General features: G+C 67.5%; 3 protein-coding genes across 15 annotated transcripts; 1 reads left to right on the top strand and 2 right to left on the bottom strand.

The window, feature by feature from the left end:
- Positions 1 to 510: 510 nt before the first annotated feature.
- On the bottom strand, positions 511 to 9,832 carry MIDN (midnolin). 4 transcript variants are annotated; one of them, XM_045491199.1, is made up of 9 exons: positions 9,710 to 9,832; positions 7,864 to 8,488; positions 6,731 to 6,818; positions 6,488 to 6,550; positions 4,434 to 4,562; positions 4,037 to 4,348; positions 3,686 to 3,851; positions 3,266 to 3,526; positions 511 to 2,553 (listed from the first exon to the last, which is right to left on the bottom strand). In XM_045491199.1, exons 2-9 carry the CDS (start codon positions 8,094 to 8,096, stop codon positions 2,276 to 2,278), a joined length of 1,530 nt encoding a protein of 509 aa, XP_045347155.1. In that variant the 5' UTR covers positions 8,097 to 8,488; positions 9,710 to 9,832; the 3' UTR covers positions 511 to 2,275. The 4 variants fall into 4 exon arrangements, with proteins under 4 accessions (XP_045347155.1, XP_045347154.1, XP_045347157.1 ...); XM_045491198.1 differs by having other exon boundaries at positions 3,686 to 3,854; positions 9,710 to 9,831; XM_045491201.1 differs by lacking the exon at positions 4,434 to 4,562 and having other exon boundaries at positions 9,710 to 9,831.
- A 3,060-nt stretch (positions 9,833 to 12,892) lies between these two features.
- Positions 12,893 to 15,277, bottom strand: ATP5F1D (ATP synthase F1 subunit delta). The gene is made up of 4 exons (XM_045491208.1): positions 15,028 to 15,277; positions 14,118 to 14,271; positions 13,521 to 13,609; positions 12,893 to 13,417 (listed from the first exon to the last, which is right to left on the bottom strand). The coding sequence occupies exons 1-4, from the start codon at positions 15,166 to 15,168 to the stop codon at positions 13,295 to 13,297; spliced, it is 507 nt and encodes a 168-aa protein (XP_045347164.1). The 5' UTR covers positions 15,169 to 15,277; the 3' UTR covers positions 12,893 to 13,294.
- An 849-nt stretch (positions 15,278 to 16,126) lies between these two features.
- LOC123604986 (CACN subunit beta associated regulatory protein) lies at positions 16,127 to 26,552 on the top strand. Of its 10 annotated transcripts, none has more exons than XM_045491189.1 (10): positions 16,127 to 16,150; positions 19,892 to 20,008; positions 20,107 to 20,246; positions 20,476 to 20,540; positions 20,886 to 21,030; positions 21,243 to 21,414; positions 21,594 to 21,782; positions 22,139 to 22,349; positions 23,353 to 23,737; positions 24,454 to 26,552. In XM_045491189.1, the coding sequence occupies exons 2-10, from the start codon at positions 19,913 to 19,915 to the stop codon at positions 25,526 to 25,528; spliced, it is 2,478 nt and encodes an 825-aa protein (XP_045347145.1). In that variant the 5' UTR covers positions 16,127 to 16,150; positions 19,892 to 19,912; the 3' UTR covers positions 25,529 to 26,552. The 10 variants fall into 10 exon arrangements, with proteins under 10 accessions (XP_045347145.1, XP_045347143.1, XP_045347144.1 ...); XM_045491187.1 differs by lacking the exon at positions 16,127 to 16,150 and adding an exon at positions 17,866 to 18,102; XM_045491188.1 differs by lacking the exon at positions 16,127 to 16,150 and adding an exon at positions 18,576 to 19,033.
- The last annotated feature ends 207 nt before the right edge of the window (positions 26,553 to 26,759 follow it).

Below are 26,759 nucleotides of genomic sequence, written 5' to 3'. Positions count from 1 at the left end.
GCTCACGTCAGGGGGCCCACGCAGGCAGTACCTCCTGCTTGGCCCGGCAGTGGGAACAGTCTTCCTGTCTGTGGCTGGGGAAACCGAGGCCCGGTGTGTGGGTCAGGTATCCTGGAGACGGTTCCAGGGGTTAGTCCCCAGTCCACTTCCCAGGGCCGGGAACCGAGGCCCCGCCCAGGGCACACTGTGGGCAGGCAGCCCTGTGCCCACACCCTGTAGGACTTCCGGCCTTGGGTACTGGGAAGTGGCTGGCCCCTCCCTCCCCTGCTGGGGCAACTTCCTGCCCACCCTCACCTCCAGGCCCCGGAGGGAACCCGTGAACTACTGTGGGATCCCCGCCCCCCCTTCCAGCTCCCACGACCTGAGGTGGTGGGAGAACCTAACATCCTACCGGGTCTCCAGATCATCCCAAGCCCGTTCTCCGATAGAGACCACCCATCAGACCAGGGAGCCCCCTCTGTGATGGCCAAGACCGCTCCCCTGACCCCTGCAAAAGGGCAGCACAGTCACTCAGATTTCATTTTCTGTTTATTACTTGAAATCACGGTGTTTGTATGCGGCTTTCTTCCCAAATTTTTCATACAGGAAACTCACGCAAGGTGCCGGGACCCCCCCCCCCCAGCCCGACCCCCCGAGGGTGGGTAATGCTTTCTTGAGGGAGCCCTGGTGAGGGCAGAGGGGGGCGGGCTGGTTCCTGCCTGGACCTCCACCCTCAGACCCGCGGAGGCACAGGTGTTATTTAAAAATCGTTTAAAAAAACAAAACAAAAAAAACCCAAAACAGAACACATTTAAATAGGTATCCAAGACAGTTCTTGAAAAACAAACCCACTCCTTTTTTCTCCTTTTTTTTTTTTTTTTGGAAAATAAAAACAAACAAAAAACAAATCCTTGACCCCTACCCTCTGACCCCTCCCCACCCACCCCCCCACAAAAAAGTTTACAGAGCTACAGTTAACACATGATGTTCACATCTGAAACCATTAACTTTAAACACATAATGGGGGGTTCACCTAAGATAGGATGAAGGGAGGGACAGGGAGTGGGGGTGTCTGGAGGACAGAGAGGTGGGGCAAGGACAAGACTGGGTAAGGGGGGCAGGGCCCAATCATCTCCATTATCAGTAAAAATAAGTGAATGAACAAAAACTCCACCCCCATTGAAATGGCCCCAGTAGGGGGTTTGCCCCTCTGCCCCAGGGGGAATCTGGGGATGAGAGTGGGGAGGGTCCAATTAAGACCAGCAGCGAACCCCCCCCCAAGGGGGTTAATGCTACACAGCGTCACCCCTACTGGGGGCTTCACAGCTCAGCACCCCCTCCCCTCCTGGCTGCCAGAGGGCCTCCAGACACAGCCCACAGACCCAGATCCCTCAGGTTGGGCCAGGAAGGAGGGCTGGGGGTATTATTTCCCCTGTCCCCCCAACCATTTCTCTCCCGAGTTTTCAAGAGACTCCCAACCACTATTGGCTCAGAAAATTAATAGTCTATAAATACCCCAAGCTCAGAACAAAAGGGGGGCGGGGCAGGAGGAAAGGGCACAGTGCGTGGACTCGAAGGCTGGCATCTGGTCTGTTCCCCTCCCTCTCTCTCCTTTCCTACTAGGAAAGGGCCCCACACCCCCACCTGAACCCCAAGGCTGGCTGTGGCCAACCTGCTGAAGCGCTTTTTTTTTTTTTTTTTTTTTTTTTTTTTTCCTGGAAAAAGAGACCAAGAGAAAAAAAGCACAGATGTGGAGAAACGGCCCCGCGGGCGCAGGGCTCTCTGGTCGCTGTGGGGCCTGCTGGCCGCCCTGGAGGCCGGTGTGCACGGCAGGCCTTCCCTCCCGGGCCCTGCCCGTCTGTAAAGTGCATCATGAGGCATCTACATTTTTGACTTAAACCTGAAGGGACGGGGGCGGCTTCCTCGTCCCCACTCTCAACCATCTGGAGTGACTGCTACATATCTGGAGCTTGGGAAGTGGGCGGGGAGGGGCCCAGCTCGGCCGAGGCTCGAGCCGGCGGCGGCGGGAGGAAGAGGCGGGGAAGTGTGAGCTGAACCAAGGCGGCAGGAACCCAGTCCATGGAGAGTTCGGAAAACCACGGTTAAGAATGGAACTTAAAAGAAAAAAAAAAAAAAAAAAAAACACGAAAAACAAAAAATCAGAAGGAAGCTGGCCGGGGAGGGGGGGGGGGCCTCCTGCTGCCCTGACCGCCTGCCCTCCCGCGTGCAGGCCTCGCTGGGGGGGCGGGGGGGGGGGGACTCTCGGCCCAGGGTGGTCGGGCGAGGGACGCGGGTCCTAGGCCACCACGAACTCTGACTTAATGTCAGGATTGACTTCCGGCTTCCAAACGGAGTCCTCAAAGTCGAGGCCCAAGCCAGAGGCCTCGCTGGGGCCGCCGCCGCCGCCTCCCCCGCTGGTGTCGCTGCGGCCGGCCTTGCGGCTGGGCGGCCAGTGGTAGGGGCCGCGGGCGTCGCGTCGCGCCTTCCTGCGGAGCCGCTTCTGCTGAAGCAGCAGCTGTAGGCGCTCCACCTTGCAGCGGGTGGCCCGGTTCTCCGTCTGCCGCAGCCGGTCCCCTGGAAGGAGGCAGGGACCGTGACTCCTGAGCGCCCCCGCCCCCGCCCCCGCCGGGAGACACAGCCCGGACTCCTTTCCCGATGCACCGAGAGAGGGAGCCGGCCGAGGGGGGTCTTTGCGGCTCTGGCGGACCCCGGGGCCCCCCCCCCCGAGTGGACTCGAGGCGTCCGCTGCCTGTGTTAACCGCGAGCCGGGCGCTGGCAAGGCCGGGTCCGAGGCAGACGCGGAGCAACACTAGTGCCCGAGTTAGGTGGACCTCCAGCCCTGAGGCTGGTGCCTTGGTTTCCCCTTTGTGACCTGGGGGCTGGGGGTCTGCCCGGCAGAGAACAGTGTCGCTGTTCCACAGGTCTCAGGATTCATTGGGGATGACTGGGTCTCTGGGGGACACAGGCTACCCCCAGAGCAGCTCCAGCGCCCTCCCCTCCATCAGACTCGGCCATTCAGAGGCTCCACCTGCCATCTGGACAAGGTGCGGGGGGGGGGGGGGGGGGGGGGGGCGCGAGCAGGGAGGAAGTACCCCCCCAGGAGAGGACAAGGACACTTTGTGCCCCCAACACACATGCTCCCTTCTCTCCAGGCTCGTGCAGAGAGGGTGAACAGCAGCTGGTGCCCCCCCTCCTCCCCCAGCTCCCCGGTGGGTCAGCTGCTCTGAGCAGCCCACAGAGGGGCCTTGAACAGCCCAAGGGCGGGCGGGGCCAGCCGGTCACTTACCCAGAGGCTTGCACGTGCGGGCCTGGCTCAGGGAGGCGGGGGCTGCAGCCGCCAGCTTCTCACAGGAGGTAGTTTTGGGGGTGAGGTCCGGGGCGGGCGAGGCGGGCGCGCACTGGGCATGGCAGCGTAGCTGGGTCAGCGACGGGGGCATGCCCTGGTAGTGCCGCGTGGCACTCAGAAGGTCGTTGAGGATCTGCAGGATGGTGCCGATGTCACGCCGCGGCCGCCCGCTGCTATCCTGGCAGTTGGGGTGCAGCGTGCCTGCAGGAGGCAGGGGGGTTGCTGGTGAGTCCGAGTGACTGACACGCGGCCTCAGAAGGGCAGGGGGCCCCTCGTTCGTATATGGCGGGACCCCAGGGTGAGGGCCCAGACACGCAGACCCGCGCGGCCTCTGGGGTGGGGACGCGCCATGACACCTACCAGAGAAGGTCCCTGAGAACACCCCCGGGGCGTGGTTCACGAAGCTCTCAATGACAGCGCCGGGTTTGCGGGAGCGGGAGGCGGGGCTCCCGCCGGGGGTGGACGTGGGGCTCCCGCCGGGGGTGGACGCGAGGCTGCCAGCACTGGCCGGGGGCGAGCAGTCCATCTGCTGGTCAGGGGGAGGGAGGCATGGTAAGCTGCGGGGTGCAAGGACAGCCCTCGGGGGGCCAGGGTCTGAGGGTCACCCACCGGCCCAGGGTCTGGGGATGGCCCTCCGTACAGAGAACACCTCTGGGACCGCGGACAGCCACCTTCTGGGCCCCGAGGAGAAGCCTTCCGGGCAGGACTCACCTCGGGGCAGGTGGCAGCTGAGTGGGATCGGAAAGAGCCGGCTGTGACGGGTGAGGGGGACGCAGGGGCAGGGCTGCTGGACACCGGGGGCACTCGGGCGGCGCTGGACACTGGCCGGCAGGGAGAGGACACAGGGGCGGTCACGCTGGGGCCCCCCCGGGCGGCGGCGGCGGCGGCGGCGGCGGCCGCCAGCACGTGGCGGTGTTGCAGCGGGGTATGCTGGGCGGCCAGCTGCAGCTGGACGAACATCATGTGGTCACCCACGCGCAGCGCCAGGGTCAGCGGCGAGCGGCCGGACAAGAAGTCACTGACCTGTAGAGAGTGACTCGTCAGCGCCAGGGCCCCGGCCTGCTGCGCCCCCAGCCCGGCCCGGCCCCGGCCCCCCGCGCTGCGTGACCTGGGGCCTCTCGCCGCCCCTCTCTGGGCTCTGGGGTCCCTGTCGGTGCCACGGATGCTTAAATAAAATGAATCGGTATTTCCGGAAGACGCCTCCGCCAGCCCGGCCTGGCCCGGGCGCCACTGGGGGCTGTGGGGGACAGAGGCGGGTCAGATGGGGGGGCCTGGCCCTCCCTGGCCAGTTTGGTTCTTTCAAGGGGAAACCGAGGCCAGAGGGGGCAAGGCCCAGTCAGCGGTCGCTGTCCTCAAATAACCCCACCCTCCCAGCCCCCAATCCTCTGCCTGTGAATATGGGAGGGGGGCCGATCTCAGACCCCCTCCCAGTTAAGCCACCCAGGCAGCAAGTGGGCGGGAATTCCTGGACAAATTCTTCGTCCTAACCTTTGCTTTCTCAAGATAAATATTTATCTGTCCTGGGTGGGGCTGAGGCTGAAGGGGAGGTTTAGCTGCTGCGGGAGGGGGCCCTGATGGTTCTCTGAGGCCCGGGTCCCCTGAGAGCTCAACAGAGCCCCAGCACAAACCCTCAAAATCTGGCGGTGTGTGTGTGGGGGGGTTCGTCTGAGCCCAGGCTGCACTGGGCTCCACCTCTGGAGCCTGGCCAGCGCCGAGCTTTCCCCAAGGGCCAGGATGGTGGGGGGGGGGGGGGGTGGAGGTTTCTGAGAAGTGACATAGGCCAGGATGACTCAGAACCACCGCCTCCCAGCTCTCTGCTGGCAGCGGCTGGCGTAACCTTGGGGGCCGTGGGGAGGAGGAGAGGGAGGTGGGCAGTTTGCAGCCCCCACCCTGAAGCCTGGTCTTCATGGCATCCCCCCCCCCCCCCAGCCCCAGAGACTCCCCTTGCAGGAAGGGCCTGGGGTGGCTTCCCAAGGGCAGCTGGGGAGTCCCCCCCACCCCTCCGCCCTGCAACTTCCTCCCTGGGGAGGGCGAACAGGAGGGCATGACTCTGTGCCAGGCGGGGAAACAGCCCTGGGAGCTCAGTCACTCCGCCCAGTGGCCCCCCCCACTCCTGACGCAGGCACCCTGGGGCGGATGTGAACCAAAGACACCCCTGGCCCCCCCACCTCCGTCAACCGCAGGCCCCCCATGAGCAGAGCTCAGTTCAGGAAATGGAGCTCAGTTCCCACCTGGCTCCCGGGACCCCAGCTCTGCACTGCCCACCCCCCCTCCCCCCCCATGGCAGACCACCCAGCGCCAGGGCCCCTCCTCACTAGCTAGCTGCTGAGGACAGGATGCTACATGCCGGGGAGGGGGCGAGGGCCTCAGGGCAGGAGGAGGGAAGCCGCTGAGCAGGTTTCCTGCGGCCAGCCCAGCCCACCCCCTAGCTGGGGCGGGCAGCAGCAGGCGGATGGCTGAGGCCTGTGTCACCCTCCTGGGAGGAGGGACCCGCCGCCAGAAAAATGAGGAAAGGAGGAGGTTAAAAAAAAAAAAGAAAAGGCTGCAACAAAACCGGGAACCCGGGTGTGGGCCAGCCCCTGCCTCCCGCTTCACCTCCTGGCCAGTTACTAAATATTTTCCTAACATCCTGTCTAGGCTGCAGCCCTGGGGCTGGGTGCCCCCCTCCCCCTTTTGGGGCAGAGAACAAAGGCCAGAGGGAGGAGAGAGAGGAGTGACTCCGCACCCCTTACAATGGGGTCACAGAAGGCGGAAGGACTGTCACCAGGCTGGCCCTTCCAGGCCCCCCCCCTCCCCGCAGAAATTTTAAAAAGGTCACCCGAGGGAAACCGCAGTGGCTGCGGAGGGGGTGCTCCCCAGTGTGGGCCTGGGGACCCAGGCCCTGGTGTGGGAGCGTGGGCCAAGGTTACCCCCTCAGGCAGGCTTGTGAAAGCCCAGCCCCCTCCCCCATGGCAGCCACCGTGGGAGAGAAGGCCCTCAAGGTCAGGTGGTGAGTGCTGGGGGGGGGGGGGTGGGTAGGAAGGAGGAAGAGGAAGCTGGGTGACCAGGCTACACGGGCAGGAAAGCTGGGCTGCGCACCCCCTCCCTCCCCACGGGTCTCCAGGGAGCACAGACTGCCCCAGGCCCTCGCCCTGGGCTGGGAGGGACCGGCGAGGGTCTTACCTGTGTCTCAGTCAAGCTCTCCAGGGCCTGCATCACAGACTGCTCTGGCCTTGAGGCCTGCGACTGCAAACAGAGAAGCCGCTTTGAGCGTGCGCTTGGGTCAGAGGGCCCGGGCACCGGGGCAGGGGAGCCGCTTGCCGGCAGGGCCGCCCTGGCAGGGCGTGTGCTGGGAAGCGAGCTCTCAGGGGAGGGGGCTGCCCGCCTGTGCCAGAGCCTCCGGGGCACTGTGCCCCAGCCATTTACCATGAGGCCCGCCTCCACGGTGGGTACCAGCGTCAGCTTGCTGCCATCCCCCACGCCGAACTCCTGCAGCTTCCCCGAACTGAGCCGGCTGGGGGGAGGAAGGAAGAGGGTGAGGCCAGGAGACAAGGCAGGGACGCGGAAGCAGAGGCCGAGGGGGGAGGGCTGTGCTCCTGGGGGACACAGGGGAGCCCTTCCCACCCCTGTCCCTTCCCAGCCTTCCACACCCGGGGCCTGAACCTCCCGGTTCAGGGTGGGGGGGAGGGGGGGGCTGTCAGGCATCTGGCCCTGAGAGCCCCCAGGCAAGTGGCTCAAATCTCCTTCCCAGAAGCCCCAACTCTGTACTAGGGCACCACCTCTGCACCTCAACAAAGCACTTTTTCATCATCCGGGTGCCAGTGCGTCCTTGCCACCCTCTGCCACCCTCCCCTCACCCCAGGGTCGGCCCCAGCCAGTAATTCAGCTACACCGACCCGGGGCTCCTCTTTGTGGGCGCCACAGGGCTTAGCCTTTAGGGTCTTTTTGCGGGGCCGGGCTCCCCCTCCTCCCTCCCTCTCCCTGGCGCAGGCCGCCGCCGCTCAGACAAAGGAGACCCTCCCCCACCCGCCCCTCCCCCACTGGGGCCCCTCCGCTGGGGATGGACAGTGCGTGTCCCTGGAGGCCCGCGGGGGAGTGCTCCCCGGTCTGGAGGCGATTTAAATACCAGGGGGGAGGGGGAGGCTGCGGGAGTGCTCGGTGGTTAGAACAAAGGGGGGTAGAGAGACGCAAGTGGGGGAAGAACACAGCCAGACGTGGAGGGGGGCACCGAGCAGATGCGGAAGCCAGCCGGAACGCAGGCAGAGAAGGAGGTGGCCGCGCTTCCCTCCCCCGCAGCCGGGACCCCCACACTGACCCGGGACTGCTGCCTTCCCGGGAGGGGGGAGGGCCGCCCTCGCAGCCGCCTTTGTGCAGCGACCCCAGGCGGGGGAGGGGGCCGAGGCAGGCAAGGCCGAGCAGAGGGCGCCCGAGAGCGCGCGGCGCGCCCCCGCCCCCCGTCTGGCCGCCCCCTTCCTTCCCCGTGCGGCGCGCTCTTTGTTCCCGCCCGGGGGCCGGGGCCCGAGGGGGCGGCGGGCCCGGGGGCGGCGCGCGGTACCTACGTGTCTTTGTGGAGCAGTGCCAGGCGCTCCTTGGGCACTTTGAGCCTCTGGGACAGCCGCTTGCGCAGCCCCTCCACCGTTTCGTCCGGGGGCACCGACAGCTCGTAGCGGGTGCCCGTCGTGCTGTGGATGGCCAGGCTCATGGGAGCCGCCTCGGCCGCCGGGCCCAGCTCGCAGGCGCCGCCGGGGGCCCCGCGCCGGCAGCTCCGGGCGCCGCCGGGCTGCGGCTCCATCCCCGGCCCGCGCTGGAGGGATGGGGTCCGCGGGGCGCCGCCAATCCTCGCCGCGCCTCCGGGCAGTGCTGGGGGGCTCCCCGAACCGGGGTCCTCGGGGTTCCTAGGGGCAGCGCGCGTCCCCTTCGAGAAAGTCCCAGGAGCGGAAGGTGAAATCAGGAATCAAAATCCAAGCAGCGCTCCGGGGTCGCGTTGGCTCGTCGGGGCGCCTTCCGGGGGTGGGGACTGCACTCGCGGCTCCTTTCAAGGACAGTGGGCGCGGAGGAGGGTCCGGAGAGGGGGGTGCCGCTCGGGCTTCCGCGCTCGGTGCCGTCCGCCGCTCGGGCCGCGCTTCCCCGCGCGTCCCCTCCCTTAGCAACAGCCGCCGCCGCCGCCGCCGCCGCTTGGAAGATCTGGGGGTGAAAGTAACAAGAAAAAAAAGTTATAATGTATCAACGTTCCAAGGGGCGGGGCTGCCGCCCCCTCCCATTCACTACTTACTCCGCCGGCCCAGCGCCGGCCAATCGTCGCGCGCCGAACGCCCAGTCGGCCGCACGGGCGGGCCAATAGGAACCGCCGCGGCGCTGCCCCACGTGGCCGCGCGGGCCCGCCCCTCGCTCCGCCCCCGGCCCGGCGGCCAAGGGGAGCGCGGCGGGGGCGGGACTGGCGCCGCTCCGGCCCGCCCCCGCGCCCCACCCGCCCGCGCCGGGGGCCATTCATACGGCCCGCAACAAAGGGCAGGCGGCCGGAGGGAGACGGGGGAGGGGGACGGCCCGCAGGGTCCGGGCCCGGAGCCGCGCGGCGTGGGGGCGGGCACTGTCCCTGCGCTGGGAGGGGCAGGAAGCCGGGGGACACCCACCCCCCCCCCACCGTGTCTGTCCGGGAAGCCGCCGCGAGCGGAAGCGGGAGGCGATCCCCACGCTTCGTGGCCGGGCGGCTCTCGGGAGGTTCGGACGGCGGGCGTCCCCCACCTGTGGGGCGTGAGGTCCCGGCGAGGAGTGGGGCTGCGGGCGGGGCCTGCACCCTGGTGACGTGGGCCAGTGCCGGGAGGGCCCCTCCCGCGCCGGTACCACCTCGCGTCCCACCCCTGTCCCGCGGGCCGGGCCCGCTTCCCGAGTCGCGCCCGCCCGAGCCGTGACGTGACGCGGCGTCCCCGGCTGCGCCCGCGCGCGCCGCTTGGGGCTGCGGTGAGTCAGCAGCGCCGGCGCGCCCTCTGCCGGCCCCGCCCGGGAGCGCTGCCGGGAGTCCTGGGGAGGGGGCGCTGAAGCTGCCCTGGGGCCGGGAAGAGGCCGACGGCACTGCCGGCGAGCGGGGAGCTTCGCTAGGGGCTTGAAGCCTCTAGGGAAGGAAACTGGGGCCACACAACTGAAGAAACTCAGGCCGAACAGCAATTTGCTCAAGGTCACTCGCGGGGTAGGAAGAGTGCCCGGGAGGCGGGGCGGGGGCTGAGGTCCTGCCTGGGCGGTGCTGCTTGCGCCGAGCCCCTCCCATCCCACGACCCGAGGGGCTTGCCAGGGCTAGAGACACCCCGAACCCTGTCTGCCCACAGAACAAAGAAAAGTGGGACACCTTTAATAAAAGGCCTGAAGTGGGGACCCTCCTACTCGTCCCGTGAGATCCCACCCCGCACTCACCAGGCGCCGCCAGTCCGAGGTCCCAACCGTCCTGAGCTTACCCACGTCCGGGACTAGAGCGCGGTGGCGGGGCAGGTCTGGGACCGAGCGGGCGGCCCCCAAGCCTTTATCCGCACCGCCTTCCCTCGGGGTGGAGTTTGGGCGGGCAGGGGGCGGAGGGCCGGGCGGCCAGTGACGCAGGCGGGCCCCCGCCCCTGCCTGCAGGCCAGGGCCCTGGGGCGCCTTGGGGCCTGGCTCCCCACCCCTGAAGCCTCGCTGCGTCTATGGGGGGGGGGGGGGCTCTCCATGAATACTGTAGAACCTGGGGTCGGAGTCGGCTCAGCCGACCAGTAGTGTCCCCAAGACGAGGTTTCGGGGTGCACGAACTGACTCCCGCCCCGCCCCCTTTCCTGCCGCCCCAGGCCGGGTGCTTCCGCCTGGGGGCGCCCGAGTAGGGGAGCGTGAGCGGAGGGGGGCCTGAGTCAGTGGCCTCGATCCAGGAAAACAGGCCGGAGTCACCTGCCTGTTGTGGGGGTGCCCCAGCCAGCTGCCCAACTGCCTGGCCGCCTGCATCCCTTAACGGTGACCTCAGACGGCATTTATGGAGCGATTAACCTGCGCCAGGCCTGCCGAGTGCAGCCAGGCACCACCCGCCGCGCTATGACCTTTCTGAGCCTGTTTCTGTAGCTGGGCTATAGAGTGATAGGAGAATCCCGCGCGGGACTCTCTGGAGCCCCGGGGGTGTTGGGGCCGGCAGGACCACCCTACCCATCTCACAGACCAGTTAACTGACACCACACGGTAGCAGATGAAAATGTGTTATGCCCTGTTTTCCCCAGCATGCTGCTCTGGGTAGGGATGGTTTTGAGGAGGACCATGATTGGTGTGGGGCCTTCTCAGTCCTTCTGCTCCCTCTGCCCAGAGGAGGGGGACCTCAGGACCTACTGCCCTACCCCCTGTCCATTTATCTGCTGTCTCACTTTATCTGGCCTGACCACCTCCACCCCACCCTAGTCGGGGGCACCCCTCCCAGGGCTGTGTGCTTTTCCAGGTCTCCATCCTGCTCCCACCCAAAACTCTTGCAGCCTCTGCGCCCCCCCCCCCAGTCACACCCACGCAGGACACCCCGCCCCTCAGGGTCAGGGCTGGGCTGTAGGGAGAGGCGGAGCCAGCCCTTGGAAGGGGTCACTGAGGGGCTGGGGTTGAGGTGTGCGCTCCAGCAGGTGGGACTCCGGCTGGAGGCAGTGCTGGAGACTCAAGAGGGGATTGTGGGGCCAAAAGCGAGGGCCTTGCAGGGGCCAGACGGCCAGGTGGGCACCCCACCAGGCAGGGGTGGCCCAGGGAGTGGCGGACTTGAAGCTGGAGCATCGCGACGCTGGAGGGGCTGCGGGTGGAGTGAGTGGCGGGTCAGGGCTCCGCGGCTCAGGCGGGCAAGGCTGTGGTCTCGGGGCGCGGAGACCTAGTCCGTCAGGTTGCCGAGGGACTGGAATTGGGGCCCCGAAGGTCACGCGCTTTGGAGGAAGGGACCGCGGCCCCAGCCTGCCTCTACAGGTCCCACCTAATAAACACACTAAGCCCATCCACCTCCTACTTCCTTTCCTCTTCAGAGCATCCTCGTGCTCTAGATGGTTCCGGGGTGTGAGCACACACCAAGTGCGAGGGGACCCCCTTCCTGGGAGAGGAACGGACCCTTACGGGAGCCTGACCTCCAGGAAAGGACCCCTGGCTCCTGGTCACAGGGCCCACTCCACTCCACCCCAGGGCAAGGCCTGGGACAACACAGGCTGTTCCCGCAGGCCCACCTCAGGCAGAGGCATCCGGAAGGTTCCAAAGCTCACACCTCCCCCAGAGGCCCTGCACAGTGCTGAGGGGCCTTACCTACATCTGAGACTGCCCACCCTGCCCCCCCCCCCCCCCCCCGCCCCAGAGGCTGAGATCTCTTAGGGCACAGACAAGTACGGATAGGAGGATCACCGCTGTGGGTGGTGGCGGTCTGGCGGCCTCGTGAAGGCGCTGCTGTCTTGGTGGTGTCGCTGTACCCTCTCACCACCTCCTGGAGCCCCCACGGTGTCCTTGGTCTTATTTATAGCTCCCAGGGCCTGGCCAGGAACCCTAGGACCTAGACTCCAAAACGCTCCAAAACGGGGGACAGGGAGAAGTGATCCCATGGCTGTCACAGCGTTCTCTGGGCTGGGGGTTCCTGAAGTGGGGGCCAGCTGCTTGGGCCTACCCGCCTGAGGAGGGGGACCCAGCTAGGAGCCCTCCACAGCTGCGAGCTAGTCTGGAGGCCCCCACAAGCATGGCTCCACTACCTGGAGCCTCCAACACAGCCACAGGACAGTCACTCGCACGGGACAGTGACACACGAGCACAGAGCCCATCTGTGCTGACAACATGCCTGGGGGTGGCCTCCCCGTCACCTCCAGGCTGCCAATGACACACGGGGAGGCCCGGACTCTCCTGCACACTCACGCCCCTGGAATCCCCTTGCCCACCCTGCTGAGGCCCGGGGCTGAGGAAGGAGAAAAATGAGCCCCCTGCCCCAAAGTCTCCCGCGGGCCTCCTGGAGCCAGCGTCTGGGCCACCCCCACGGTTGCAAAAGGGAAGGAATGGAGCGGCTGCCCGGTGCCAGGGCTGCCCCCGCCCGGCTGCCCCACCCCATCTGGGGCCAGCCCAGGGGCCCGGATGCCACAGAGGTGCCAACACCGCCGAGGAGGAGGGCGCAAGGCCAGCCCAGGCCACCCACAGGCCGGGTGAGCAGAGGGCTGGGCCTCTGTGGGAGCAGGCAGGGCCCGCCTCTTCCCAGCGTGGCTGGGGCGGGCCGGGGAGCCCACAGGGCAGCCTGAAACCTGGCAGAGCCCCAGGGGGCTGTCCAGCAGCCCAGGCCCAGCCCAGGAACAGCGGCCACGCCCCCGCCTGCCGTGTCCCCAGGCCCCGCTGGCAACTTTGCCCACACCCACCCTCCTGGGATGATGGCAAACGCCCTGCCCACCACCCACCCTGGTTTCACTGAGTAAGCTCCCCGCTCCTCGGTTTACTCCAGACCCTCAAGGATCTCTTGGGCCACAGCTTCGACACCCTGGAGGCTGAGGCTGGTACTGAACGTCTTGTCACACTGCGGGGACAGGAGCACTGCGGTAAAGGCCAGGCAAGGTCCTGAAGCCACAGGCCCGGGCAGGAGACAAAACCAGCATACACGAGTCGGGTCCCTGGTTTTTAATGGGGGGCTCAAGCTGGGAGCGGGCTGTCCCAGGGGCAGGACTAGGAGCTGAGGGCTCCACAGCAGAGTCTACAAGGTTAGAGAGAAAGTGGGTGGCACGTCGGGTTGGGGCGGGGGGGGGGGGGAGCGGCTGGAAGGGTGAGACGCAGAGCAGGGTCTCAGCCGAGCCCCCCTTTGCTAGGAGGCCTGACAGTGTGCTGCCCCCTGGCGGCCTCTTGGCAAGACCGCTCCCTCCACCCAAGAATCCCCCAGGTGGCTCGCGGCCCCTCTCTCCCCACTTCCCCACCCCCAATCCGACGACCCACGCGAGCTGGTTCAGCCTGCCCGGGACATCCCCGGTCCGGTCCTGGGCCTCGGTTTCCCCGCTGGCAAGGGCCACGGACCGCCTACTCGAGAGCTTTCACCAGGGCCTCGTTGGCCTCGATGCGGATTTGGATCTCGGCCCTGGAGGCCTCGTCTGCTGCCCCTGACAGCTCCGACTGCGCCTTCTCCAAGTTCACCTTGGCGGCCTGCAGGAAGTGGGTAGCAGGTGAGAGCCAAGCAGCGACCCCGCCTGGTGCCCTGGCTCAGATGTGGCCTCCTGGGTCCATCGGCTTCCCCTGGAACACTCACCCCCACGTCCAGCATGTCCAAGGTCACGGCCTCTTCAGCCAACAGCTGCACTGAGGAATCAGCGTTCACCGTGACGGAGCCGCTACTCACTACGGGACAAGACAGCCGTGAGAGTTCCGTGTTCAGGTGCGGAGGACGCCGTCAGCCAGAGCCACAGAAGCGGCTCCAGAGAGGTCTAGCATGGGAGACAGGCCGATGCCCACAGGGCCCATGGTCGCCCGCTGGCACCTGCACACGGGGAACAGGGCCTCCTTCCTTCACCCACCAGCACCAGCCCATCAGCTGAGCCAGGGCCAGGGGTGAGCGGGGCGCCGGGTCTGCATCTTGGCTGTACCTCAGAGTTGTGCTGCTGCACGCTCTCCTTAGGATCCAGTACCCGCCCCCCACCCCCCCCCGCCCTCTCCATCGGCTCCTCTGCGACAGGACCGGACTTCCCTCTCAGACGCCTGGCCCCCACCGAGACCCTGACCCACCACAAGCTACTGGAGGCACGGGTTTGTCTCTCTCGTGGGCTCTGCTTCTATCCACACGGAGAAGCGAGACACTTGGGCCTGCTGAAGCACGTGGCCCCGCCCAGCCCCTTCCCGGCGCACTCACCAAAGTATTTGGAGGTGGTGCCGTCCTCGGCGTGGACAACAACCAGCCCCGGCCGCAGCACCTGCAAGGTGGGTACGTGGGCCGCCAGGATGCCAAAGGCTCCCGTCTGCGTGGGAACGTCCACTTGCCGGACGTTGGCACTGTTGAAAAATACCTGGAAGGACAGGCGGGGACTCCCTGCAGGCCGGTCCTCCCCGCGCGGATCTCCGTCTGCCCTGCAGTGAAACGGCCCAAGGCAAGACCCCACGGGGACAGAACACACACGGAAGCAGCCACGAGGCCGCGCGTGCTTGTTTTGGTTCTCTAGCAGCATCTTAGTGCGCAGAAGATAAAATCCAGACGGAGCCCGTCCCCACAGAAACGCTGCAAGAGCACGACGAGCCCGCCGACCCAGGAAGACACGAGACAACAAGTGTCTGAGGCTCGGGGTTCTGCGGGACGGGGCGAACGGTGAGGTCCAGCCCTGGGGCGTTGGATTCCAGGCGGAAGGCTCGGGAACTCGGCAAGCTTTATGGGGCTCGGATTCCACACCCCTTGGAAAGGCGTAGGGCGCGGGTCAACGACACAGGGGTTGGGGGGTGGCTCTCGGAGGGACACAGGTGGAGAGGGCATCGGTCCGGGGTCCTGGAGGGGGAGTTTGGGATCTCCGAGACTCGGAGGCTGGGGATCCCGGAGCCCTGACCACATTGGGGCGCCGACGCGGATCCGGGGTGCGGAATGAGGACATGGCTCCGGAGCAGGAGGCGGTGGCCTGGGGATGGATTTCGGACCACACGGGGAGGGGGCACAGGGAGCGGAATAAATGAGGGTCGACAACCCAAAGGTTGGAGGTCTCCGATTGCGGACCACAGCGGGTCCCGACTGGAGGTGGTGATCAAGGAGGGGTCCCGAGCCCGACCGGAGTCCGAACCTGCGTGGGTGAGGCGAAGGTGAAGGACATCTGGCCCGGGCCCGCAGCCGGGGCCGGCGCAGCCGCAGCCTCAGCGTAGGCGCGGGCCTGACGGACGAGGCAGCGCAGGCCGGGACGGCGCAGGACCGCGACGGGCAGCATGGCGACGGCTGCGAACGGACACCGGCCGAAAGCGGGCAACCAGGAGGACGAGGAGGACGACGCGCAGAGACGTCTGGGAAGAGGAGTCCGGGCGAAGGCGCACGCGCGAACTACGACCCCCAGCAAGCCGCAGGAGACTTTAACAACGACGCGCCGAGCTCCGCGCATAGCATGCTGGGGGTTGTAGTTGCCTTCCAGTCCCAGGAGCCTGCCGGTGGTAAGGGGGGGGGGGGGAGGGGGAGGACCGGAAGCCTGCGCGGAACAGGAGTCACTTGCGTTCAAAATTTGGGGGGACGTTCGTCGGATGCCAGGCGCTAGAGAGCCATCAAGGGAAATACCAAGATTCCGGCTCTGGTTTGGGATGGTGGGGACGTTTAACACTCAGTGTAACGAATACGCAAATCATACAGCGTGTTAGAAGTTAACAAATACCTAGAAAAGAAAAACAGGGGCGCCTGGCTGGCCCAGTCTGAAGAGCATGCAACTCTTGATCTCAGGGTTGTGAGTTCAAACCCCATGTTGGGTGCAGAGATGACTTAAAAATAAACTAAAAAAAAAAAAAAAAAGGAAAAAGAAAAGCAGAAGGGGGGGGTGGGGACGCGGCAGCGGGCAGCCAGCGGATTGTCAGAGACGCAGACGTTGCGGGGACTGCCAGCCGGCGCGGCTCGAATACAATCCCCAAGGACGCCAGCAGAGGGCGCCCCGCGACCGGAGATGCGCTCGCCCCAGCCCCGCCCGGCCACCGCCCCCGCGCGCCGGTGACGCACGGACGCGTGCGCGGGCGGCCCGGGGCTCTGCTGATGTCACCGCGGCTCGCGCAGCCTCGCTCACGGCGTTGACGTCACCACTCCGCCCCCGCGCACACGCAGGTGGCGCCCCAGGCCAGGCCCCCAGGCCCACATCTTGGTCTGAGGGAAAACGCGGAGTGCGGGATGCACGGGCCTGGGGCCCACGCCGGGAAGGGACTTGGCTCCCGAGCGAGGTATGCAGGCTGCGGAAGTGGTGTCGCACCTGGACGGGGTCGTTGCGTCAAGGTGTTGCTCCTTTGGCTCTCCAACCCCAGGGGCTGTCCGCGCCCTAGCTCCCTGCCTTCCAGCGCCTAGGCCGCCTGTGGTCTGCAAACGAGGGAGGACCCAGGCCTAGTGCCCAAGCCCCCGTCCCCTCTGGGCCAGCGCCGTGAGGGACATCCTGGCGCTGTGTGTGTGTGTGTGTGTGTGTGTGTGTGTGTGTGTGCAGACAGAAGCCCTACTCGCGTTTCTAGGGGTGCATCCTGTGTTCAGCCCAACTTTTCCCAGAGCTCTGGCCCCCACATGGAGGCAAGCCCAATCTGCCTAATCATTCGGCTCCTGGAACCCATCCATTGGACAATTTCTGTCCAGTTTCTACTCCATGGTGGCCAATGGGCAAAGGCACCACCTGTTACTCGAGTCCCAAACCCAGCGTTATTCTGGAAATCTCCAGTGGACCCATCGGCAGGACCTGTCCACTGAGTTGGGCCACTATGGCCACGATCACTGGTTTGGATGGCCCCAGCCTCCTCCCCTGGCCTCTCCTCGCTGCAGATGCCTTCCCACACAGCCAGAGGTACCAGGTCATTCTCCTGCTGGGAACCACAAGATGGCTTTCCTTGTTCCTTCCAACACATGTTGAGCTACAAACACGGTTTCTTACCTCAGGTCCTTTGCACATTCAGCTCCCACTCGCTTAAGCCAGCTTTGCTGAGTATTTACCCACTTAACAAGCACATTCTTGTCTCCAGTGTGCAAGCCCCTGGGGACCCAGCGCTTGACTTGGAACTCACCCCTGTAGTGGGGGAAGGGGTGAGGAGCGACACAATACACTGGAGCAAATAACAGACAACACGAGGACCGTGGAAAGAAGCAGGGGACTGAAACGTGGGGTGTGAGTTGCTGTGTTACCAAAGGTAGCCATGAAGAGATAGAACGGGACTTGGCCATTTGGGAGAGAGTTGAAGGAGGCCAAGAAGTGAATCTTGAAGCTGAGTGGAGAAAGAGCCGGACAGGCCCAGCACCTGCAAGTGCAAAGGCCCTGAGGTTCGACTGGCAGTGTCAGTTTTCACTGGAGAAAGACGTGCCATTGTGGGGTGCTGAGCGTAGGGCCAGGTGGGCTGGGCTAGGACCCAGGCCAGGCCAGTGCAGGCTGGTGTCCTAAGCATCTAGAAGGATGAAGCACTATTCTCTGAGGAGAAGGGGGAGCAGCTTTGGGATTCACCAGACATGGAGTTTCTGCCAGAGTAGTTCTGATGCCACCCCGGGGCTGCGAAGGCCCTGGTGGCACTCAGCACAGATTATAGTGACTACCTTGGCCCGTTGCTCGTCCCCACAGGCAGAGCGCCCGGTGAACCTGACAATGTCTGCAGCACATTGGGGGAGAAAGTGGGGGGCATGTGTCCAACACCGCCTAGACTGCATCCTGGGGGCCCCCAAGTTGGGGGAGGCGAAGGAGGGGAAGCCGACGCACCCGTCTCCTCGCCTACGTTCCCGGCCCCGGGTCCCTCGGACCCTGGCGAGGGTCCGGAGCAGTGCCGCAGGGGAGGGGGTGGAGACTCAGCAGCCGCGGGAGAGGGCGGCTCGGAGTGGGGAGGGGGCGTCCGGGAACGCAGGCTCCGCCCCCCACTCCCGCCGGAAGGGAAGGGGAGGCGGTGGCCGGCGCGCTGCGAGCCAGACGCGGCAGCGAGCGCGGCGGGGGCGGTCTGCCCGGGGCCGGGTGGCACCCAGCGGGTCGGAGCGGGCTCGCCGCCAACGCGGTCACGTGCGCGGTCCCTCCTCTTGCGCCCTGCCTCCCCCGCGCGCCGCGCTCTCCATTCATAAATTCTCCGCCTGCTCCGCGGCCACCGGGCACCGGAGCCCGCCGGGAACGCCGCGCAGCCGCCCGCCCGCCCGCCCCCCATGGGCCGCGCGCACCGGCGCTGAGGTAGGCGCGGCGGGCCCGGGGATACGCCGAGGCGGGCGGGGGCAGGCGGGGGGCCGTGCGGCCCGCGATCGCCGCCGGCTCCGGGGCCCGACCTGGCTCCGGACCACCGGCCCTTCCCGCGAGGCGGCGAGACCGGAGGGAGGGAGTGGGAGTGGGGGGCTGGGGCGGGCGTGGGGGGGGAGGGGCAACCTGCATCCCCCGTCGCGGCCTGGAAAGGAACATTCCCCCGCCCACGCCCTCCCCCGGCCTCAGTTTCCCCTGTGAGATCCAGCGAGGGTGATGGCGTCTGCGTCTCCGGGATTAGCCCGAAGCGGGGATGCGCCCGGAGTCTGGCTTCCTGCCTCTCCTCCAGGGCTCGCCATGCTCGTCCCCGGGGCCGGCCGGGGGCGCGGGGATGGGCGCGGTGGCGAGCGAGCTCGGGGAGGCCCGGCTGGACCTCAGGGGCGGGCCCGTGGGGAGCGTCCGCCCTCGGCTCCGGTCCCCGCCTACCCCCGCGGGTCCACCTCTCTTCCCCTTCGGCCTCCTGCCATCTTTTCTGGTCTCCTGTCACGGTCCCTGCGCTCCTGCCCCCTCCCCCTACAGCCGGAACTCATTTCCCGACCTACTTATGCGCGCCCCCTCCCCCAGAGGATACCCGGGAGCCGGGCCGTTCTCGGACCGCGGCGCTGAGGACACCTGGCTGTCGCCAGTGCCCACCGCCCCCCGTGTCCGGGCCTCTTTACCCCGCTGTCGAGTGGGGTTAAACCCGAAAGCGTCGGGCACGCGGGAGCCTGTGTACAGGTTCCCTCTTTCCTCTGGGGAAGGACCGAACGCACGCCCTGCCTACTGAGCGCTGCTGGTCATCCCGGCCCGGACTCTGCTCCCTGAGATCCCGGAGTGCAGTCCCCGGTCCTTCCCACCGGGAGGAGCTGGCGTTGGGGAGGGCCGTCAGGTGCAACGTGCGAGCAGTCCCTTTGCCGAGGGCTGAGCTCCCGTCCCCGGCCTCAGTTTACTCCTGGCGCCAGGCAGAGGTGGAGGCTGGCCTGCCCGCCCGCCGAGGCGCCGGGCCCCGCGCCGGGCACCGGCGGGGAGGCCGCTGCAGCAGCCATCTTGCCGCCCAGGACCGGCTCCAGCCGCCCTGCAGGAGGCCTCCCTCCCCCGCGCCCCCTCCTCTCCCCAGTGCTCCCTGGCAACCCCCCCCCCCACTTCCCCCTCCCCGCTCGGCCCGCTGGCTCGGTCGCCATGGGAACCAGATTCTTCAGGGCTGGGAACACATGCGCCTTCTTTGGCCTTTTCGCTCCCCCTAGCACCGGGTGGGGGGGGGGGGGACAGCTACCTCCGGGAGTCGTGACTTGGTAGTCCCTGAGCTCCGTGCCTCCGCCCCCCTCCACGGTCCCTGTACCGCTACCGCGGAACCAGCCTCTTGCGCTGGGGCAGCCCCTTCCTCTCCCGTGAGGGGGCAGGCAGGGCTCCTGGGTCTCGCGGGAGCGAGCTGACATCCTCAGTTTCCCTATTCCTCCTAGGAGTGCTTCCCCTTTTCCGGGCAGGCTTCCCGGCCAGCTCGCCCGGCCGGCCCCACCGGCTGGGGAGGTGGTGGAGAGCAGACGCCTCCCCCGTTTTGAGCAGGGGGAAACGGAGGTCCCGGCGTCGATCTAAGCGGGGTGGGGGCTGCCCCGGGGCTCTCCTCCACCTCTCCGTGAGTCACCGCCCCCCCCTGTGGACTCCCACTCCCACTCCCTCTCTCTGGGAGCCGGGAGGGAGAGCAGGCGGAGGAGCTGGTCTGAGCACGCCCTGCCCCCCCCCCCCCCAGGCCCCTCCTCCTAGCTTCAAGATGCAGCCCACGCCCACCATGGCCACCGCCGCCGCCAGCACCGCCGCCACGGCTGCCCTGACCTCGAGGTGGGACAACACCACCAGCAGCCCCACCGTGAGTGAGGGGGCCCGGAGTGGGGCTGCTGGGCGGGGCGGGGCGGGCCGGGCCTCCGGAGGCCGCCCCCAGCGGTCCTGACCCCTGCCGGCCCACAGGCGGAGCCTGACCCCATCCTCAACAACTACGTGCTGCTGGTGGTGGTCCTGTCGCTCTTTGTCGGTGGCACTCTCGTGGTGCTGTCCGGAGTCCTGCTCCTGTGCAGGCGCTGCTGGGAGGTCCACCGGCGCTTCAACAGGTGTGCAGCCCACCCAGCTGTGGGGCCCCCCTGGGAGCGCCAGCGGGGGGTGGGGAGGAGAGGGGACGTGTGCGCGCCCGCGCTTGCTCTGCGGGCAGCTGGGGCCCTGTGTGGGGCCGGGTGAGTGCGGGGTGCCTGGGCTGCGGCTTGGCGGGAGGAGCTCGGGCAGCACTGTCTGCCTGCCCCGTCCCACCTTGGGCCCCCCCCCCCCCCCGCGGTCTCTCCCCAGAGCCATGGAGGAAGCAGAGAAGACCACCACCACGTACCTGGACAGCAGCGCCCATCCAGCCCAAGGTGCGGCGCCCCGCCAGGCTCTGACCCCTGCCCACCTGCCCGCCCTCCTGCCCGCCCCCTTGGGCCGCCTGACCGGCTGTGTCTGTCTGTCTCCCCCACCAGACTGGGCGCAGCTCGATTCCGACTCATCTCTGTTTCCTTAGAGCCCGCGTAGGTGCTCACAGGCGCGTGCTGAGCGAGTGAGTGTGTGAGCGGATGTGTGAGTGCCCACCTCGCCCCTGCCCCGTCCCAGCGCTCAGTCGGGCCCCACCCCTCGACCCTTCCCCGACCCACCCCCCCAGCCAGTCGCCGGTCCAGCACCAGGCGAGGCCCGCCCGGGGCCCACCCTCTCGGCTCTCCTCGCAGACCCTGACTTCAGGGGGGAGGACCCCGAGGGCCAGGACGCAGAGACGGAGCGCTTCCTGTCCACCAGCTCCACGGGCCGCCGGGTGTCCTTCAACGAAGCAGCCCTGTTTGAGCAGAGTCGGAAGTCACAGGACAAGGGGCGCCGGTAAGGAGTGGCGCGGCACGAAGGGACCCGGTCCCTGGGGAGGGGTGGGAGCCTGGTGCCCTGTGATTGGGCTCCCTGGGAGTCGGGTCCTGCCTTCCACCCCCGACCCCAAACCAACAGGAACGGCAGCAGGGGCGGGCTCGGGGGTTCGGGCTGAGCACGGGGGGGGGGGGGCTGGCTGGCGTGGTGACGGGCAGGCGTGCCGGGCACAGGTACACCCTGACGGAGGGGGACTTCCACCACCTGAAGAATGCCCGCCTCACCCACCTGCACCTGCCGCCCCTCAAGATCATCACCATCCACGAGTGCGACTTGGGTGAAGCCAGCGCCAGCACCCCCCCACACGCCGCTGCCGCCCCCAAGGCTAGTCTCGCCATATTCCAGGTGAGCGTGCGGGCGGCCGCCAGCCTGGTGCTCAGCGGGCGGGACACCCACCCTCTGGGCTGGGCCCCGCACCTCAGGACAGGGAGGGGGCGCCTGGCTGGGGTGTGCAGAGGGCTGTGGGTCCAGCGCTCCCCCTCACGCACCCGTGCTCTTTGACCTGTTACTGCTTCCTCCCCCAGCCCCCGGGGAAGGCCCTCACCGGCCGCTCTGTGGGCCCCAGCTCCGCCCTGCCAGGTGACCCCTACAACTCGGCCGCGGGCCCTGCCGACTTCGAGATCAGCCCCTTGGCGTCCAGCGACTCCGGGGAAGGCGCCTGGGTGAGGGCCCCCGAGCGGCCCCTCCCCTCCCTGCCCCACTCCAGGACCGAGGTCAGCCTGTGGCCTCCCCCCTGCCATGGCTTCCCTTGCTCCTGCCCGGTCCCCCTGCGTGGGAGGGAGAGGGGCCGGCAGGGCGTAGAACACACGCGCGGGGCACTCGTCAGACCAGGGACGTGTGCTCTCGGACACTCGTCCTCAGGAGCCCGTCTGTCCGGGGCTGGGGGACCACAGAGCTGCCCAGCGCCTGGCCGAACCCCTGAGCTTAGTCCCACTGCCACCCACGCGCTGAGAGCTGTGTGTTCCCCCTCTGCACGGGGGGTGGGGAGGGGGGAGCGCAGAGCTGCGGCCCAGGCTGGGGCAGCACTGGGAGGGTCTTTGTGTCTGACCGCCTCCCTCCCTCCTTCCAGGCGGATGCAGGCGCCCGGAGCACCAAGCCCGTCGGGTCAGGGGCCACAGGGGGACCCGAGGAGGCAGGTCCAGGCTCCGGGGCAGGACCCGTCCTGCATTTCTTCACCCGCCTGCGGCGCCACACCAGCCTGGACGGGGCCAGCCCGTACTTCAAGGTCAAGAAATGGAAGCTGGACCCCAGCCAGCGGGCATCTAGTCTGGACACAAGAGGTGAGCGGCGGCCCTGGGTAGAGACCAGGGCCCGGAGAGTACAGCCCCAGGCAGCCTTACAGAGCGAGGTTCTGCACAGGGAGAGAGGTCACTGCTCCCCAGGGGCCTCGGGCTCCTGCCCCGGGCTGGCCAGCAGCACCCCTTGGCCACTGGGCATCTTGCCCCAGGGCTTACAGCTGGTTGGGCCGTGCGCTCTGCTCCAGTAAAGCAGGGGCGCCGTCAGACCACAACAGAGACGGGTGAGCTTTTTCTGTAAGCTACGAGACCGTAGCGGTTTTGGATCCGTGGTCTGTCTGGCCGGGCAGTGTGGGAGCAGCCGCAGACTGCGTGTCTAAGCGAACGCAGGGACGGGCCGGTGCGAAACGGTCTTCAGGATGATAGGTCATGGGCCCGTCTGGCCTGCGAGCCGTAGCGCACCCACCCCCGGACTAACGCGGCAGCTCTTCCCTCCTGTAGACCTCTGGTCACGTGGGGCCCTGGCTATAGGGCCTTCTTATCGTCAGCCCAGAGCAGGAGCACGTGTCGGGGGTGGGGAGGTGGCCTACTGCACTGCCGTCGGGAGCTGAGACGGAGCCCGTGGTCCCCGAGGGTGATTAGAGCCAGGCACAGGTGTACAAGTGCCTGGGGCCTGTTTGCCGGGTGACTGTCTCCCGCCGCCCCCCGCCCCCCCGCCCTTTCCCACCAGAGCTTCGCCTAGGCCCTCCAGGGGGCCCATGGGTGGAGGTCGAGCTGGCAGAAGAGGCCTCCCCTCTCTCCCCTCAGTGGCCCCCGCCAGCCTGTCCCTCGTCCTCCCACGCACGTGTCCCGGCTTCTGCCTCTTAGCTCAGCGGCGCCCGCCTCCACGTGCCCAGTGCAGACCTGCTCCGGCCGTGCTTGCGTGGCCAGAGCTGCTTGGGGGTCCCGCTACCGCCATGGCACCTCGGCGCACCCCTGAGCCAGGCGGCTCCTTGCGGCCCGGGGCCGGGAGGGACTCGGGCAGGCTGACGCGCCTTCCTCTGCACAGGCTCCCCCAAGCGGCACCACTTCCAGCGGCAGCGGGCAGCCAGCGAGAGCACCGAGCAGGAGGAGGGGGATGCCCCCCACATGGACTTCATCCAGTACATCGCCAGCGCAGGCGACACGGTGGCCTTCCCGCCCCCCCGTCCCTTTCTGGCCAGCCCCGCCAGCCCATCCCCCGCTCTCGGCAGGTATTTCGTAGTAGATAGAAGCGTCAGGGGTGGACCTGTGGGCCCCTGCCCCACCCAGTCCCCCTCTACGTGGCCTGGGGAGGGCTTTCCCCACCCTGCAGACATACCACATTCTTCCAGCTCCATCGTCCCTCCTGGAGACTGCCTCACTGGGGCCACCTCTCCAGCAAGGACCAGAAGAGGGAAACTGGGGGAGACTGGGTAAGGGCAGAGGGGCAGGTGGGGGCCCTGGACGATGGCCACAGGGTCCCCAGGACAGGACGCCTGCCCAGGCAGGGCTGCCAGGGGCGTGTGCCTGCTTGGATATTACTGCTTCCTGCTAAGAGTCCACGGCCCCGAGGGGTCCACTGTGGCCTGGTGCCCCTTCCTTCCTGCCCGTGTTCCTGAAGGCTGGATGGCCCCTTCTCAGAAATTGTGGCGACTTCTGCCAGCAGTACCCCCTCCCCCAGCCCCACAGACGGAGGTACTGGGGTGGTGAAGCTGCCTGAGTAGTCCCGCTGGGGAGTAGGGGCCGAGCCGGGCTCCCGCCTGGCCCCGTCCATCCCAGCCACTTCCTTCTCCGCTGAGGTGTTAGGAAGAGGGGAGCGCCACAGGGGAATGTTAACTCTGTGGGTGAGGCGCCAGCCACCTGCAACGCCAGCAGGTGCTTGGGTCAGATACTGTAAAAAAAAAAAAAAAAAAAAAAAAAAAAAAGCCACGATTGAAAGGCAGGTGCCAGGAAGGCTTGGGGTTTATCCAGAAACCACCCCCTGTAACAGGGACCGCCAGCATTTTCTTAAAATCCGCTCTCCGCAGAGCCTGGCCGAGCCTAGGGGGTCCCCACCGGCGCCCACCCTTCCGGACCCAGAGGCAGGGTGGCTGGGGAGAACATGCAGGGGCGCACACAGCCTTCTTGACTGCTGCGGCCTGGCTTGCAGGCTAGAGGCAGCGGAGGAGGCGGGCGCCGCGGGAGGAGCGAGCCCCGAGTCTCCCCCCGAGCGCAGTGGTGGTGCGGGGCCAGAGCAGCAGCAGGAATCTGATGGTGAGCGGGACTCGGGGCCAGAGCAGGCCCAGACCACCTACCGGGATATCTGGAGCCTGCGAGCCTCTCTTGAGCTGCACGCGGCTGCCGCCTCGGACCACAGCAGCAGTGGCAACGACCGCGACTCGGTGCGCAGCGGCGACAGCTCGGGCTCGGGCTCGGGCTCCGGGACCACCGTGCCCACTTTCCCACCGCCCTCGCCGCCCCCCACCCCCCGGCCGGCAGACAGCGAGGCGGGAGGTCCGCGAAAGCTGTTGCAGATGGACAGCGGCTACGCCAGCATTGAGGGCCGCGGCGCCGGCGAGGACGGGCTCCTCAGCGCGTCCGAGAAGCGCTCTTCCTTCACCAGCGCCGGCCGCACGGCCACTGTGGGCACCAGCTTCGAGGGGGCGCCGGCGCCCACCGAGGCGCCCGTCCGGCCCCGCAGCCCGCGCGCCTGGCCCCGCCGCGCCCCGCGCCGCGACTACAGCATTGACGAGAAGACAGATGCACTCTTCCACGAGTTCCTGCGCCACGACCCGCACTTCGACGACACGCTGCCCAGCGCCACGCGCCATCGCGTGCGCGCGCACCCCCACACGCGCAAGCAGTGGCAGCAGCGCGGCCGGCAGCACAGCGACCCCGGCGCGCGCGCCACGACCCCTGCCCCGCCCGCGGCCCCGTTCGGGGCCGACTCCCGCCCCACGCGCGCGCCTCTGCGCCGAGGCGACAGCGTCGACTGCCCCCCAGAGGGCCGCGCGGGCGACGAACCGGCCGCGCCCGCCATCCCGGTCATCGAGGAGGAGCCCGGCGGTGGCAGCAGCACCTGCCCCGGCTCGGGCCTGTGCGTCGGGCCCCCGGGGACGCTGCTGGACAAGCTGGCGGCTGGCCTCGATGACAGACTCTTCCCGCCGCGCCTCGCCCAGCCCATCGCCACCGCTCCCACGCTGGCCGCCGCCGCGCCCACGTCTCCCGACCACAGCCCTGCCTAAGCCCTGCCTCCTGCACCCACCTCGTCAGCTTCTCCGGCGCCGCCCGGGACCCCTGCCACGGGACCCGCCTGGGGCGCGACGCTCCAGGGCGCGAGCGCTGGGGCCGCGGGGCCTCGCGCGCGCACGCGCGCAGGTCTTCTGGCCACCCCCACGTGCGCGTGCTCGCGTCCTCGTGACACCCTCGAGCTGCCTCTGGTGGGCACGCGCACACGGTCCCCGTTGGGCACTTAGCAGGTGCCCTGCGGCTTCCCAAAGCGCGAGGCTGCAGGGCCCTGGCTCGGCTGGAGGGGGCGTGGCAGGCTCTCATCTTCGGGCTCCCGGGGAGAACGTTCACCTGCCTTCCACCCTAGACAGCAGCCTCTGAGTGGTGGTGGCGTCTCGGGCACAGAGCACCGGGAGGCGCTCGCGCAGGACCTGCTCCCTGGGGCAGGGGCGGGCGGTGCCGGGCGGTGCCGGGCGGCGCATGCGCAGGGCGCCCCTACCAGGACCGGTGGAGCCTCGAGGCGAGTCTGGGCTGCACGCGCTGAAGGCCTCCCCAGGGCGCATGCGCGGGCCCTCTAGGGCCCGGGGCTCCGGAGATGGGGGGCCGGCCCGGCGCCGGCTCTGCAGCGCAGGTCGGGTGGAGGCCGCAGCCGCCAAACCCCTGAAGCTGTTTACCTCACTGCGGCATGTGCTCCCGGCAGTCTGCGCCCCCTCCGAGCAATAAACAACGCCTCGCCGCCACCCCCTCCCGCCGAGTTCCCACGCCCACCCAAAGCATGTGAGTGGGCCACCCGCCCGCCCCGCAGGTGCACCGTCCAAAGAGCAGCCAGAACTCTGTCATGTTTTAAGACACAAAACCCAAATGGCCAAGGTTTCAAGTTTCCCAAGCTTTATTTATTGCCAAAAGATGGGGCAGCCCTCGCCTGCGGCCGAGTCGCCCCACCCCGCCCCTCCCCTCGGAGCTTCGTGCCGTCTGTGTACCATCCAGTGATGGGAGTTTCTTGTGTTTGTTTTCTGGTTGATTATAAATATTTACTGCACACTCTTGCTTAGTTCGGGTTTTCTCTGGGGACCCAGGGGCACAGAGAACTTGGAAAGACGGTCAGGGCCCTGCGATCAGGCCCCCGGCTGCAGCACTGGGGAGCCGAGGGCCCTGGGGAGCTTTGGGGAGACCGGTCACCACCGAGGGGACTCCTGTCCAGCGTGGCCAAAGACAGACCCCCTCGGAAGCCCCAGTTCCCACCACCCG

This window comes from Leopardus geoffroyi, chromosome A2, assembly GCF_018350155.1.
Source record: "Leopardus geoffroyi isolate Oge1 chromosome A2, O.geoffroyi_Oge1_pat1.0, whole genome shotgun sequence".
NCBI lineage: Eukaryota > Metazoa > Chordata > Mammalia > Carnivora > Felidae > Leopardus > Leopardus geoffroyi.
This window is presented reverse-complemented; position numbering and strand designations above follow the sequence as displayed.